This window comes from Dromiciops gliroides, chromosome 3 (assembly GCF_019393635.1).
Source record: "Dromiciops gliroides isolate mDroGli1 chromosome 3, mDroGli1.pri, whole genome shotgun sequence".
Lineage (NCBI taxonomy): Eukaryota > Metazoa > Chordata > Mammalia > Microbiotheria > Microbiotheriidae > Dromiciops > Dromiciops gliroides.
In genome coordinates this window covers 202,863,441-202,879,647 of record NC_057863.1, presented here as the reverse complement: position 1 = coordinate 202,879,647, position 16,207 = coordinate 202,863,441, and the positions used below count along the sequence as shown (strand labels likewise).

Sequence of the window (16,207 nt, the reverse complement as noted above, 5' to 3'; positions counted from 1 at the left end):
TTATTACAACATTGGACATGCTTGTTGAAATGAGGCTAAAGAGAACAAATATATGAGAAGCATCTGCATTAGAAAAATCAAAGTATGCATAGAGTAAATCTGAGCTTGAGGTTAAACAATAGTGAAGGTATAAAGTGAACAATTCACAAACTATCTAAAGGAAGGAAAAATAGCAAAGGAGAGAGAAGATCTTAGACCTTGGCTAATATCCCCAAATGACAAAGGAAGGTATCAACAATCACTGATTTATATGCCTATTTTCCCATCTACATAACAAATTTTTTAAAAGAATCAACTACACAATTATTGAGAGGTATCCTCAATGAGATTTTTGTCAGAGAACAGGCAAGATTTTGCTATCACATCACTGAAAAAGAGAAGTAAATAGACACACACTTCAAGTGTCCTTATTTGTTAATTATTTTAATAATTCAAATGGATAGGGCAAAATGGTACCCTACAGGCTCAATTTCAACATGTTTTTCATGTTAATAATTATAGGAAAGGTGGGACAGCCAGGTGGCATAGTGGATGAAGCACCAGCCCTGGATTCAGGAGGACCTGAGTTCAAATCCTGCCTCAGACACTTGACATTTACTAGTTGTGTGACCCTGGGCAAGTCACTTAATCTTCATTGCCCCACAAAACAAAACAAAACAAAAATAGTTATAGGAAAGGTAAATTGCTATGCCCAGTGAAAGAAGAATGTTAGGACAACCACCCACACATATAAATCTGGACTCCATAAGAGTCATTTTAACTGGGATATTACATTAAAGAATCTCTTTCCCTGAGACTTTAGATTTGCTACTATGGCACTAATTCACTCTTTTATCTTTGCCTCTCCACTGGATTCTAGACTTGCCACTGTCAATTCCTCCTTCAGGTGGGAGGAGAGTTTGTCACTTACTGTCTCCAGGAAAAACACACACACACACACACACACACACTTACACAACTTTTATAATGTATACACAGTACCTGACAATTATGACAAGGGTTTATCTCATTTTTACAGAGAAACACACACATAAATTTTAGATCATAAATGTAATTGCTTTAAATAAGAACAAAAGGTTGGGCTCCAAGACGCTATTATTTGTATCCATGTATCTTTGTGGAATCAGGGATATCTCCTATGATGTCATTTGTGGAAGATGTGCCTGTGTCTTCTTTTACCTGTTAAAAAGCTGTTGTACAAAATCTTCTAGACCTTAATATCATGGTGAAGGAACCAAATTATTCAAGATACTATTCTTTTGTGAGCATCATGAACTTTTTAACTAGACATTTGCCTTACAGTTTCAAGGTGACTTAGAGATCATCTAGTCATGGATTTAGAGCTGAAGGTGACTTTAGGGGCCACTGAATCCAATGTGCTTATTTTAATGATGAGGAAACAGTCATAGAGATGTTAAGTGACTTAACGACACACAATTTATGTATCTGAGGAAGTATTTGAACCCGGGCCTTCCTGAATCAAAGTTCAATGACTTAACCACCCTGCAATATTTCCGCATATTTTGTAGAGGGGGAAACTCAGGTCCAAAACATCACAATGGCTTCCTAAGCAGTTGAACCAAAATATTCAAACCTAGGTCCTCAGTCTCCAAATCATAATATTCTTTTCTCTTCAGAATGATGTTCAAAATATTTGTTGTAATTGTGATGTGTGTTTTCCACCTGCCTTTATTGTAGAGAATTTGATTTAGTAGATCATTACTTATTAATCAGGCTTAGCTCTGCATATTTTGAGAGTAACATTCAGGGGATAATTGTATCTTTAGGTATTGCATTTAGTCAAAATTTGTTCTAGTGTTTTTGGTCTGAAGTGACTTTGGCATGCCATATAAGGCTAATAATTTGAGCATGTAGTTTTATCAATCTTTACTATGTTATATGCCCATTTCTCTATTAAAATGTTTTAAAAATTCAGAATAGGAATGAAACAAAGGATACAGGTAGCACAATGGATAGAGTGCTGGGCTTTGAATCAGGAAGACCTGAGTTCAAATCTCACTTCAGACAATAACTAGCTATGTGACCCGGTGCAAATCATTTAACCTCTGTTTGCATCAGTTTCCACAATTTTAAAATGAGGATAATAACAGTATCTACCTTCCAGGGTTGTTGTAAAGATCAAATGAGTAAACACTTAATTTAGTACCTAGCACATAGTAGCCACTTTATAAATGCTTATTACCTTCCTCTTCCCCCATATAAATGCACAAACATATTCCTTGATCACTCTATAATTGTAACAAAGAGATTGAAAGGACAAAATGATGTAGTATAGAATACTTAGAAATTTTTTTTCTTAAAGAATTAAAAATGACTACTTGAATCTTCTTCAGGAAATTTCTTGATTGATGCAAATTCCCTTAGCTCCTGCTGTCATTAAAAGGAACTTGTCCAAATTCTTCTTTGAATTACTAGATTGACTAATAAATAATGTTGGTCAAATTATAGAACTTCCAAGTTTTTCTCCTAGTTGAAGCCCTACAATGGTAATGTTTCATAAATGAGTGAATACCAAGCTAGAGGAATTTGCACTTTCACTTTCATGAGGCTTTTTTCCTGGCAGCAAATTTTAAATTACAGTTTCAAATTGTGAGCTGTGGTCGCAGTGCTGAATTTGCAAAGGCGTAATTAGGATTTACTGCAGTATTTGTAACATAAAATGCCAGCCATGTTACAATTAAATGTGATAACATTTTGATGCACTTCCATTGACACCCAAAGGATAAAACCACACCAACAGAATGGCTCTAGATAACAGACAGTTTTACAGGAAAGTGCATAGACCTCCATCAAGTTAAGGATCGATAGGGCCTGGGTAACTGCATGAAAGTAAAAGACACAGGGTATCAGCTCATGAAATAACCCTCTATGCTGGAGGTATATTAAATTATCACAGCTAATGCAAAAGCAACCTTGGTGTAAAAGATAAAAAAGGGTAAAGTTCTCACAAATGATCACTTATCACTCCATTCCAAAATGCATACAGCATTCATTATAGATTGAAATGCCACTCAAATTTTAGCATTTAGTGGGGGTTTGAAATGGCTAAACCATTAACAGGAGGGAATAGTGTTTCATATTTATACAACTAGTGTCTAATGAAACATTATACCCAGTGTGCATAGGGGAAAACTTTATTTTGTAATGAACCTAAATGAAGTCTTTTTTTTTTTAAAACACATTGTAATATGGTCTCAGTGTTTCAATGAGCCTCTCATTACTTGTGTCAATAATCCTAGGTAAACTACTGTTGAACTTCACAGCATTGATCTAGCAGCATGAATAACATTAATCCATGGGGTGCTTTTGATGAATTGTGGATCAAAAAGCAAAGCCAAAAATGACTACATACAAAGTGCTTAGAGAAGTATTTATTAGAAATATGTCAACTGCCAAACTACCTAAAGGTAACTTGGCTATTTAGGGAATCATGGTGCTGGCCAGCTTGCAAACACTTGAAAAACATATACATTTTCTCCACTTGAATTCCTTACTAAAAAAATCTAGATGGCATACTTTTCACAAAACCATATTGTATTCCTGTCAGCTTCCTTTTAACTCTATATTTCTGTGGCATATTGCTTTCACAGCAGTGTGACATGCTACATAACATGCCCTAAATCCCCCAGTGACTAGCTATTAAGTAAAGGGAGCATTTAAAAGTTAAGGGTACAACTAACTCATTGTGTTCCACCTATGCCAGTGAATGCCATGCAATAGCTAATGGGCCAATATCAAAGTGAAGGGTACTCGACTGCCCCATTCTATAGACTGATTTTGTTCTTGAGATATGAAATGATATAAGGATACCATTCTTCCTGGGGAACTTGGGAAACTGGAATCTTAAAGTGTATAAACTTAGTCCCACTAGATTGTTTAAGAAGTGAAAATGCAAGCCTGCACAGGAAATGGGAATTTGCACTATTCACAATATCTTGCAAATTCTGATACTTACTAAAACAAATCCATATATGTACAAAAACCTGCCTATATCAAATTAAAATTATGATTTTTGAAAGAATGTTTTAATTCTGTGTAAACCCAGCCTTGTAGAAGATCTAGACCACAGATTACTTAGAGAATCACAGGATGATGTTAGAGTTGAACTTCATCTAATCCAATGCCTTTATTTTAGAGTTGAGGAAACTGAGGCCTAGGAAAAAAAGTGACCTACGGATAGGGGACTGCAATAAAACCTGAATCCTTGTTCATGGACCAATTAGTTCAATGTTCTCCTCACTATAATACACTACCCAGAAAACAAACAAACAACCCACACCCCCACACACACACACACACACCCACACACACACCAACATCCATTGTACTTCTTCAGAAGGTGAATTAGGCTGAATGGACAAAATATTTCCGAACACTTTGGGGATTCAGTCGATCCTTTGTGGGTACAATGATGTGGAGGGCAATCTCTTAAACTGGTTTTTGTGCATGGGAGATGTAAGATTCTCTTTATCTCAGCATTTGCCTAGTGGCTATTATAATGTTCCTACATTGACTGCATTGTTGCCTCAGACAGGGTGGGAATAATAGATTTTCAGTTCACATTTGGAAGAGTATCTAACACAACATTCAGGAGAAATAACAATATTTCTTATTAGTCTTGTATGCTTCTGTCATCAGTACATAAATAACATCATATTAATTCCACTATAAACTTACTTTAAAAAATAAATGTGGAGAAATGACCACATGCAATCCACTGAAAATACAATTTTCATCATGCTTGACTAGAACTATATGCTCTTGTATTTGTAGTACGGGGATATATAGCAAAATGACTCATTAATCCAATAAATGAAATTAAACCAAACTGTTTTTTGGAAAGAATGGTCTACTGAAATCATTATTGGTTCTTTGTTATTTTTTGATAACAGTTAAGTTGGACTTTAAAGCATACATAGTTTATAATTCTATTCCATATCTTCCCTAAGAATAATTCAAAAGGGTACTCACCGTGCACAATCAGGACATACTCTGCGCTGCTTTGGCCAATAGTGTTTGTTGCTTCACATCGATATGTACCATTATCCGTTTTGTTTAGGAAAATAATATTTAGCTCCCTACCACTCACAACCATTCGGTCTGGATCTGGTAATTCTCCACCATCCTTTGTCCACAAAACTGGTTCGGGCCTATTGGATAAAAGCATGTATACAGATGTGTCAAAATTAAGAAAATTTGGTTTAATATGCTTATCTGCACATTTGCATATAGATAGATAATAGATTTTGTACAATCAACCTATTATTAAAGAGTACAAAAAGCCTATCACACATGACCCCTGATTGTGTGGAGTTTACTAGTAGCACAGAGAACTATTAAAAATAAAAATGAATTTGGAACTGGATACTATATATGTACATATGTTTGTGCACATGTATATATGTGTATATGGGTGTCTATGTGTACATATGTCTATGTGTGTGTGTATATATATATATATATATATATATATTAAACTGAGCATGTCCAAAACAAAACTCATTATATCCCTCCCACCAAACCTTCTCATTTTTCCAAAATTCTCTATTACTGTTGAGTCACCACCATCTTCCCAGTCTCCCATGCTCAGAACCTCCGTGTAATCCACAACTCCTAACCTGAATTCATTCCACATATCTGATCTCTAGTCATATTTCATTATTTTTACCTTTACCACATACATATGCTGCCTTGTCTCAGACACAATCACACTTCTGGTGCGTGCCCTCACCACTCCATTGCTGGCCTATTGCAATGGCCTTCTGGTCTGTCAAATCTCTCCTAACTTCATCTATCCTTCTACTCACCAGCCAAAATTATCTTCCTAAAGTGCTCCCTATCGTGCCCTTATTTGGTCAGTTATAGTGGTTTCTAATTATCTCCAGTATCAAATATAAAATGGGTTTTAGAAACCCCTCACAATCTTGCCCTTCCAGTCTTCTCATACTTTAGTCTCCTCTATATATACTACAATCCTGCAATGCTGGCCTTACTTTTCCTGAAACACACACCCTTTCCAGCTCCCTGCCTTTTCTCTGGCTGTTTGCCATGCCTGAAGCACACACACGCGCTCTCTCTCTCTCTCTCTCTCTCTCTCTCTCTCTCTCTCTCTCTCTCTCTCTCTCTCTCTCTCTCTCTCTCTCTCTCTCTCTCTCTCTCTCTCTCTCTCTCTCCTTATTTGTTCTGTTTGACTTCCCTGGCTTCCTTCAAGTCTCAGATAAAATCCTTCCTTCTTCAAGAAGCCTTTCCTTGTCCCCCTCGCTGTGGGTGCCTTGCTTCTGAGATTGCCTCCCATTTACTGTGTCTTTATCTAACATGTACATAGTTGTTCACATGTTGTCTTTCCCACTAAAATGTGCTCTCCTTGAGGGCAAAGACTATTTTTACATTTCTTTATATTCCTAGTATTTAGCAGAGTACCTGGTACAGAATAAACATTTAATAAATGCTTGTTGGCTTGGACTAATTAATTGACTAGAAAACATAGAGCAAAAATAAATCCTTATCTAGTTCTATTTTACAAATTAAAATTTTCATAAGATAGGGAATTTGTTGTACAGAGAAGTTGTGCTCTAATAAAACCCTGTTATAATATGTCCTGCAGGGTACAATGTTCCTTCAAGGATACACTCATACTCTGATCTATTATTTGGTAAGAAAATAAAAAATGCATATGATATCTTATTAAAAAGTTACAGAGGGCTTAATTGGGCTTAATATGTACACAGGACATATAAGCATACATCCATGTACACAAAGATGTACATGTTTACATATTTATATACATACCTACCAGTCATAAAGAACATATTTGAATAAATACATATCTATATGTGTGTGTACCACCTATCAAAAATATTATATAGAACATTTGTATACATACATATATAGGCATGTAAACCACCAATCACATACATTACATAGAATATGTGTCTCTGTGTATAATAAACCTTACTTAATGCCTTTCTTAAGGTAAAAGAAAAATGTTTTCTGACAAGCTTTTAGAAAGGGGGAAGGGAAACTACACGTGAAAGTAAAAATTACTGAGCCAAAGGGAGGACTGGAATTTTGATTAGATATTGGAAAAAGTGATTAAATAACTTAGAATACAACTAAAGGAAGGGAAGCATGTAGTAAAGGAAATGAGAGAAAATGGAACAGAATATGCACATTTTTATCATATCTATGCAATATCGGAATAAGTAGACATATTGTGCAATCCTAAATGAAGGCATTCATTGTATAGAAAGCAAAGTTTGGGGAAAGCTCTTTAAGATAATCCCATTGTGCAAATAACTCACATTCATTTTATTTAGAGTCAAAGTCTCAAACCTCAAAGTCTCAAACCTCTAAGCCCCTCTCCTATCCCTTATTTAATAATCACCTTTTACAATTTAAAATTTCAAGGCTGCTACACTAAACAGTTTATAGAATAGAAATCCTTAAAGTTCATAGTTCCACAAAAATTTCCAAAACTTGAAAGGGCTAGACGGGTGATTTAGTACAAGTTCATAATTTACATACATGCATGTCAACATACATGTTGCCACAAATACATTTGTACAATTATTGTTAGATATTTGAAATATACATCTATGTTGTCATCTAGAAAGATAGGTAGATAGATATCTTACAGTCTGAATAATTATAAGTAAGAGAGTCTGAATAATTATAGGTAAAACAATATCAAACCATGTTTAGTCATCTCCAAAGATTTCTTGCATCTATACCTACTGATATAGAATTTAGTCCATGCCTCCTTATTCCATTCTTCATGCTTCTCTCATAACACACTACAATTATATAGTCCTTTCCAATTTATAATGCATTTTTCATATGATCACATTAGATTTTAGTACCTGTATCCTCAGTTCCTACACGGTGCCTAACACTTGCATTATAAAGGCTTGTTGATTGATTAAAACAACCTTGATTTCATAGTGCCTAAGTAGACTGCTGCACACTTCCATCAATGATTTGCACATGAAAAATAGGGCAACAGGCTATCACTAAGGACAGGCATGACCAGAAGAGCTAGTGGGCCAGTCATGTAGAAAAAATGAAGAATAACAGATTTTAAGCCTGAATGCTGCACTGCTATTCATGAAATATTAAAAGAACCCCAGAGGAAGGCATCCATCACATTTGGTAAGGTACTCCATGGAGATTTTAGAGAGACATGTAAACTAGTTGTAAAGGATGAGAAAGCAAGCCTAGTTTGCCATCTACACAGGTTAAAGTGTATTCATGTTAATGAGATAGATCAGAGATTCATTGTAGTGATAGAAAATAATTCTCCCCCCGCCCCCTGCCATTTTTATAGATGAGGAGACTGAAGCTCAGAAAGGTTCTATAGTTCGTCAAAGTTCACATAGCTAATAACAGAGTTGACACTTCCATACAGACCAATGCCACTGTTTTTCCCATTATGCCACATTGTATCTAGGATGATGATTCTGATTGGCTTTCCATATGGTATTTTTTAAAAGTCCATTCCCTTTCTATTAAAAAAGTGAGTAGGTTTGCGGGTATGTGTATGTCTCCTTTCCCTTGGGGGAAAAAATAGCACAGAAAAACTGAAGAAAATTATCACAGAAATTTCATAGTAAAAATCAGTCTCTAAGCTAACCATTGCAGAACTTTTCATTGTTCTCTGTATGACAAAAGGTAGCAAAGATTATTAACACTAGGAAATGCAATTAGAATAGAATTGGGGTTATAGTTTAAACATAAGGAATAGGGCACACATATTTCAACTTAAAATGCTTAAGCCTCACAATTTTTCTACAGAAATATGAAATGATCTACCAGGTTGTGATATGATTTGTGTTTAGTCCTAGAGGGCCCTAAGGCATTCCCTAATTGGAACCCAAGAATGATCAAGTTCCTTCCTGCAAATGAATAACAATCTTCCCTGCTGCTAATGTGACCAAAACCCATCATTTAAAGAGTAGCTTCTTAAAAAAAAAAAAAGGCTTAGAACAGAATAGCAGCTAGACACCAGGAGTAAGTAGAAAACGAACAAATTATTAGGTAGTATAATATAAAATGAAAATTAATAAAACTCTGCAGTTAATAAATTAGCATAGTTATTCCAGGGAACTCATTATTAGCCCATATCACTGAAAATGTGGAATATTCCAAAGGAAAAAAAATTAATTTCCCTACCACCACCAAATCAACATTATTAAAAACATATTTTCTCTTTCATTCCACCTGATATCGCATTTTCTGGAAGCTTTTAATGCATACACGCACCGACACAGATATAATCCTATGTTATTTAAGCCCTTGGTAGTAATTAGATTGACTATTACCTGACTATTAGAAGTTAGATTGACTAACAGCTGACTATTTTTTAGAGCTTCATATACTGTGTACATTCTTCTACTGTTTAAACTAGTGGTCCCTAAACTTTTTTGACCACATATACTTAGTTTAAAAATTAAATATATTTTCCAATATATGTACATTTACTAAGTTATAAATTCCACACACATACCATTAGAATACTAGTTATGTACATTATAAATCTTACAAGAGGAAGCATGGTATAGTGCCATACCTGGGTACAAGTCTCTTTTCATCTATATATCAGCTGTGTGGTCCTAGGCAAGCACCTTAACCCTTCAATACTTTAGATGCCTAAAACTGCAATTTGCAGAGAAGGTGACAACCTGCACTGATAGAGGTAGTTTCTTCATATGGGACTTCCCTATGTTCATAAAATCATAGGTATAGTCCCTATCCCTATAAAACTTACACACTTATTTGATCCTGTAGTTCATAGAGAACTTCTGGATTCGATTGAGTAGGGGGAAATGATGTGTTTAGACCTTTGCTTTAGTAAAATCAGTTTGGCTGCTATGTGGACAATAAAGAAGAGAGACTTAAGAGACCAATTTGGAGGCTATTTGTAATAGTCCAGGCAAGAAGTGATGATAACCTTCACTAAACTGGTGGCTGAGTAGAAAGAAGGGGCCAGATGGAAGAGGTGTGAATATAGGAGAAAAAAATAGCAACTGAATGTATATATGGGGTGAGGGAAAGTGAGGAGTCAATGATAACATTCATTTTGTGATCCTAAATAGAAGTTTGGAAGATGGGTCAATCTAGGAAGGAAAATATTGTGATAAGATATGCACATTTTTATATCCCATCTATTTATTATTATTATTATTGTTGTTGTTTACAGGGCAATGAGGGCTAAGTGACTTGCTCAGGGTCACACAACTAGTAAGTGTCAAGTGTCTGAGTCTGGATTTGAACTCAGGTCCTCCTGATTCCAGGGCCAGTGCTTTATCTACTGTGCCACCTAGCTGCCCCACCATGCCATCTATTCTTCATTCTGTGTAACTCACTATGTCTCATGGAAAATGAAAAGAGGAAAGATGGAGTCACCTCCCCAATCATAGAGCCTGCCCTCTGAAAGACCACAGCATAGCCATGGGACTGGGGGAGAGAGGCATTCTGTGCTTCAGTGTTTGGGTTTCTGTTGTTTTTTTTCTTCCCACAGGGAACTTACCCAATAGGACTTAAGTAACAGTTAGTATTTAATTGCTTTAGAAGCTGATTTCTGGCTCAAAATGAAGATGAGGTTTTTTTTTTTTTTAGGAGAAGAAAGGATTGTATGGGGAATTATTGGAGGATAATGATAGATTTGATTGTTCTTTTTTTTTCAAAGCAAAGGCATTTATTAAGATATCACAATACAGTTAGGTGGTGCAGTGGATAAAGCACCGGCCCTGGACTCAAGAGGACCTGAGCCCAAATTCAGCCTCAGACACCCAACACCTACTAGCTGTTCTTAAAACATGTCCTGTAATGGGCTATGTTGGAGAGATTGGGGTATGATTTCTCTTCCAAGCCTTTGACTGATGGATCACACTTGTGTTGGGATAAGTCCATGCCCCCATTGGGGTCAGACTATTATCCTCCAAAGGAAGCCAGATTCCAACATGGAGAGCACTGTCTTGAACTAATTCCTGGTGTCAATTAACACTATGGGAAAAACCAAAGTTCTTTAATGTAATCATCTCAATTCTGTGCACATGGAACCGGCACATGACTCCATTTAAATCTCAATTTTGAACAAATTAATAATGAAGGAAGGAAACTTTATTCGAGGAAACTTTTTTGTATGATAAAATATAGCACTAAAGCAAACTAGGATTTGCCAGTGATAGATTTGGATAAGAAAGATAAGAATGTGGATTAGATTGTTGGAGATGACTGACTTTGCCTCCTTAAATTACCTTTTGTCTTTCCTCAAATTAATTTGCAGGTAACCTAGAAAAGATCTTGAAGGTATGTAGAAGCTACCCATAGGTGAGGTGATTAAACAATGTAATTAGTTATCTTTAACAGGATTGCTCAATCAACATACATTTGTTAAGTGTCTGTTTTATTCCAGCCACTGTGCAAGGTGGTAGGGACACAAAAAGAGGCAAAAAATAGTCTCTGCCCTCAAGGAGCTTACAATCTAATGGGAAGACAACATGCAAAAACATATATACAAAACAAGCTATATACAAGATAAATAGGAAACAATTAATAGAGGGAAGGCGCTGGCAAGGCTTCCTTTATAAGGTGAAACTTTATTTGGAACTTAAAGGAAACAAAAGAGATCAATAGTTTGAGTAAAGACAAGAAAAACATTCTGGGCATGGGGCCACCAGAGAACATTCCTGGAATCAAGAGATGGAGTGTCTATTTTATGGAACAGCCTAGAGACTAGTAGGCACTGGATTAAGGAATTAAATTAAATTAAATTAAAGTAAGCGAGTAAGGTAAGACTCAAAAGGTAGGAGGGGCCTGGGTTATAAAGAGATTTGAATGCCAAACAGAGTATTTTGTATTTGATCCTAAAGGTGATAAAAAGCCATTGGAGTTTACTGAGAGGTGAAGGGAGGGAGATTGACATGATAGAACCTTAGGAAAAATTCTTTAGTGGCTAAATAGAGAATTGATTGGAGTGGGGAGATACTTGAGTCAGGTAGACTGACCGGCTGGTTATTATCATATTCTAGGTATGAGGTGATAAAGGTCTGAACTAGAGAAGTGGTGTTGTCAGCAGAGACAATAGGGCATATTTAAGAGATAATGCAAAGGTGAAGTCAACAGGATTTGGCGACAGATTGGACATGGAAGGTGAAAAATAGTGAGGAATCCTGGATTTTAAGTCTAATAGACTGAGAGGATGGTGTTGTCCTCTAGACTAGTAGTATGATAGGCTTTGGTTTTCAAAAAAGATACATCTAATCTTAGCCTTGAGATACTATCTATCTCCCCTTTTCATGATAGGATATAACCATAAACCATAGCCTAATAAACTCAAGGCCAATCAAGAAGGAATCCTTAGACTTAGTAAGGAATAAATCTAGCAGAAATGTTACCATACCTAATAAAAGCTGGTTACAGCAAAGATTTCACTGTGTCCAGAAAAAAAACTAAGTCTTTCCAGCCCAATATCTATCAGATATGATACAATCTGTAAGGGGTACACTTACTGATAAATCCAGTGGCAAAAATATCACCAGAAGATATTATTCTGCAGCATCAGAAGTATGAGTTACCCCCACATATGGATTGCTAATATCCCTTAATGCATGATCCCTATGATTATTCACTCTTCCCACTGCTGTGGGGCAGCTTTGCTATGTCTACAAAAATAATATTTTAGAATACAATATCTTACTCTGCTGTTTTATTAAATGACTTTTCTTTGAATTATATCTTCTGATTGACCAGAGTAGACACATTTATTGGACCTCATGATCTATCATTTTTGGTGTATGTGGACCCACATAGGGATTAGAACATATGGTAGGTATTCTGGGGCCCCTACATATGAAAGTTACTGCTACATTGTAGGAAATTGTTCAGGATATTCCATCGTGCATGCACTGGTAGAGTAGGAATTAATTTAATAAAAAAAGGAGACTGGAATCAGGGTTTTATACATACATACATACACGTTTTAAAAATTCAAGTCAATCCAGTTTCTATAAAAATAGTTTATACTCTGTCAATGACATTAAAATATTTCAGTCATCAACACTATTGAACTTCAGGGCACAATGTGATTGAATATCGGACCAAACACCTACTGTGGTATGCAAGTATTAGAAGCTTGATGTTCTTTTACAAGAACTGATTCCCACAAAGAACGACTTACTGACCATGGCAGTACCTTGTAATTGCATTCATGAAGATATTGTGCAGGCTTAACACCATTCTGGATTCAGTCATTGTACTCAACACCACAGTGTTTCTTTAACCTGATATTCTTAAGCCTCCATAGGCCTCATGAGACAAGCTACCAGTAGTTTGTGAAATTCCCTAATGAAGGAGTGAGTCTCAGGAGGATGACAGACACTTTGGCTCTGATAAATTCACATCTGATTAACATCTCTGGTGTGTCAATTGTTAATCGGACCAACTCCATCTAATTTGTTCAGTGTATAAGTAGAAAACTCAAGGCAGTGAGTTGAGGCCTGATATCCAGAAACACTGAAAATCCCTTCTTTTTGTTCAGATAGCCTACAAGAAGACAAAAGTTAATGGTGACTGAGATCATTTCAGGAATGCCGACTGTTTGACCTCAACAGTAGATCCAAGAGTTCCATTTCTGTGACTATCTAGTGCCTGTGGAAGAGAAGGATCATTTGGGGATGAAACTTAGTGCAAGGACTGGTATGTTCTCATTGAATTGTATGAGTTCTCATTGAATTGCATGACTGGTATTGTTCTCATTGAATGAGTATGAGATGTGGGCTGTGACTGTGGAGTGACACAGAGTTCAACTCAACAACTTCTGACCCTTTCAAGAGAGATCTCAAAAGATAAATGGAAGACTTCAAAAGCCGTTTAAAAGAACTATTATTCAGTGGTATTACCACAGAGTCCAGCAGGCCATATGCTTTACCATTTTTCTTGGCATTGAAGAATAATTGAAATATTCTCTGTGCATTTCCAGACAATGAATAAAAGAACTAAGGTGGACCAGTATAACATGCCACAAGTTCAAGATGCTTGGGAGTATTTATTGAGTAGTAAGCAGTTTTCAGTATTGCACTTATGATACTAAAGTCTATCAGAAGAAGTCAGCAGTTCTTGGCTTTGAAGTGGACTGTCATTAAGAAGATCAAAAAATATGTATATAGAGCTAGATTTTAATGTCTAGACAGACAATACACTGACCTATACTCTGACCATTGCCAAGTCGAATACTATCTACCAAAGATGAGTGGCAAACCTGGCCAACTAGGAACTCAGGGTACAACATCAGCCAAGTAAGAATATCATGCATGCACATGCTTGTTCCCATTGGCCATGGGGATCCAAAAGGATAATGATACCTCTAGAATAGGTGAGGGCTATATGTAGTAGTAGGGAGCTAGGCCATAATCAAATAGAAATATAGTTGAAATCTAGGATTTTTATTGAAGTGTGTGCCATCAGAGGAGGTGAATGAATGTTTTTGCATTCACCTAATTCCCTTTACCTCAGCTACCTTTGTGTAGTGAGTATGTACTTCTGCCTCACTCTCTCATAGGAGGGCCAAAATCACCTCTTCCTCAGGGATTTTGGGATATGCCTAAGAGTTTGGTGTGATTTTTTTTCTACTGTTATTGGCTTAATCCCCAATTCCAGGTGTGTTCTTCCTGCTGTTAATAACCAGTGACTAGTGCCCCAGTTCCATTTAGGTAATTAACATGAATTAGCATTTTTACAGGAATATTTGTTTCAAAGACAAAACAAAATCACATATAAAAGCATTGTCCATTCCCGCCTTGCCCCAATATCTTAGGGGAATACTCTGCCTCATATAATCTCAGCTTGTGAAAGGAGAGGTCTGAGCCTTCTCAGCATTGTTTCTCATTGGACACTATATAGCAAGAAAACATCAGCTAAAGAGAAGAAATCAAACCAAGAGAAGAGGTCTGTCCAACACTAGAGGCAAAAGCTGAATGTCTCTGAAGCAAACTAGAGACCCTATATTTATCATGTGTTTAGCCACCTGGACCCAGTTAGGAAATATCCCATGTTCTAAAACTTCTCTAAGGCACTTCTATTACATGTCTTCATGACTCTCAGTAGAGGGGCTACCAGCATCTTCCATGCAAAGAATTCTATCAGTGGCACCCTGTGCATAATTGTAGAGACTGGGCTCATTGGTTAGGTCCCAATTACACTAAGATGATTTTTGGCAGGAATAATTTCATGAATAAGAGCTGCAAGAAGACTTACAAGTCATAAAGTGAAAGAGTGACCCTTGAGAAATCAAGTTTTGTTCTCTAGAAGGCATCTTGCTAGTAAGAAAATGTCAGAAGTTAGAACCATGTAGTGTAATTCAGTGCAGTTCTGCATCGGTTTTTTAGCTGAACAAACATATGACATCAAGAAACAGGATACTCCCTCAAGCATTTCACTGTCAGCACTGTGAGATGATTTGGGATCCTTGGTTCAAAAAGTGAAACGTGAGATAGTAATGAATAGATTTTACCAGCCCCAAATTGCAGCAGATAATAGTTATAACAGCTAACATTTATGTAGTGCTATATGTCAGACCCTATGCTAAATGCTTTATAATTATCATCTCATTTAATCCTCACAACAACCCTGGTAGGTAAGTGAGAAAACTGAGGCAAAGAGGTGAAATGACTTGTCTGGGGTCACAGAGGTAGTAAGTATCTGATGTTGGATTTGAATTCAGGTTTTCTGACTCTAGGCCCAGCTCAGCATCAATTATGCCACCTAACTGAAATATAAAAAAAAAGCCTTGTGCCCAACCTGTTTCCAGGAAAATGCAACTGAATCCTGCTGCATACTTGGAGAGCATAAACATTGGTTGACAAACTGTTGGAGCTCATATGTTTAGTTTAAAACACATCTATATCTATATTATATATCTCTATCTTGATATCATCTACAAACCCTCATTAAAATTAGCCATTTCAGGGGGCAGCGAGGTGACACAGTGGATAAAGCATCGACCCTGGATCCAGGAGAACCTGAGTTCAAATCCAGTCTCAAACACTTGATACTTACTAGCTGTGTGACCCTGGGCAAGTCACTTAACCCTCATTGCCACACTCCCCCCCCAAAAAAATTAGCCATTTCATCCAGTAAGCACAAGCTTTCCCAAAGAGGAATCACAAACCTTTTCAGTTGCTAAGGTATA

General features: G+C 36.5%; 1 protein-coding gene across 1 annotated transcript in view; it reads right to left on the bottom strand.

Annotated features, from left to right (window-relative positions):
- Positions 1-16,207, bottom strand: part of CADM2 (cell adhesion molecule 2) — a 1,340,404-nt gene that overhangs the window by 109,583 nt on the left and 1,214,614 nt on the right. Inside the window, exon 9 of the mRNA XM_043991897.1 lies at positions 4,993-5,171. Coding sequence (XP_043847832.1) covers positions 4,993-5,171 — 179 coding nt within the window. The remainder of the gene's footprint in view (positions 1-4,992; positions 5,172-16,207) is intronic.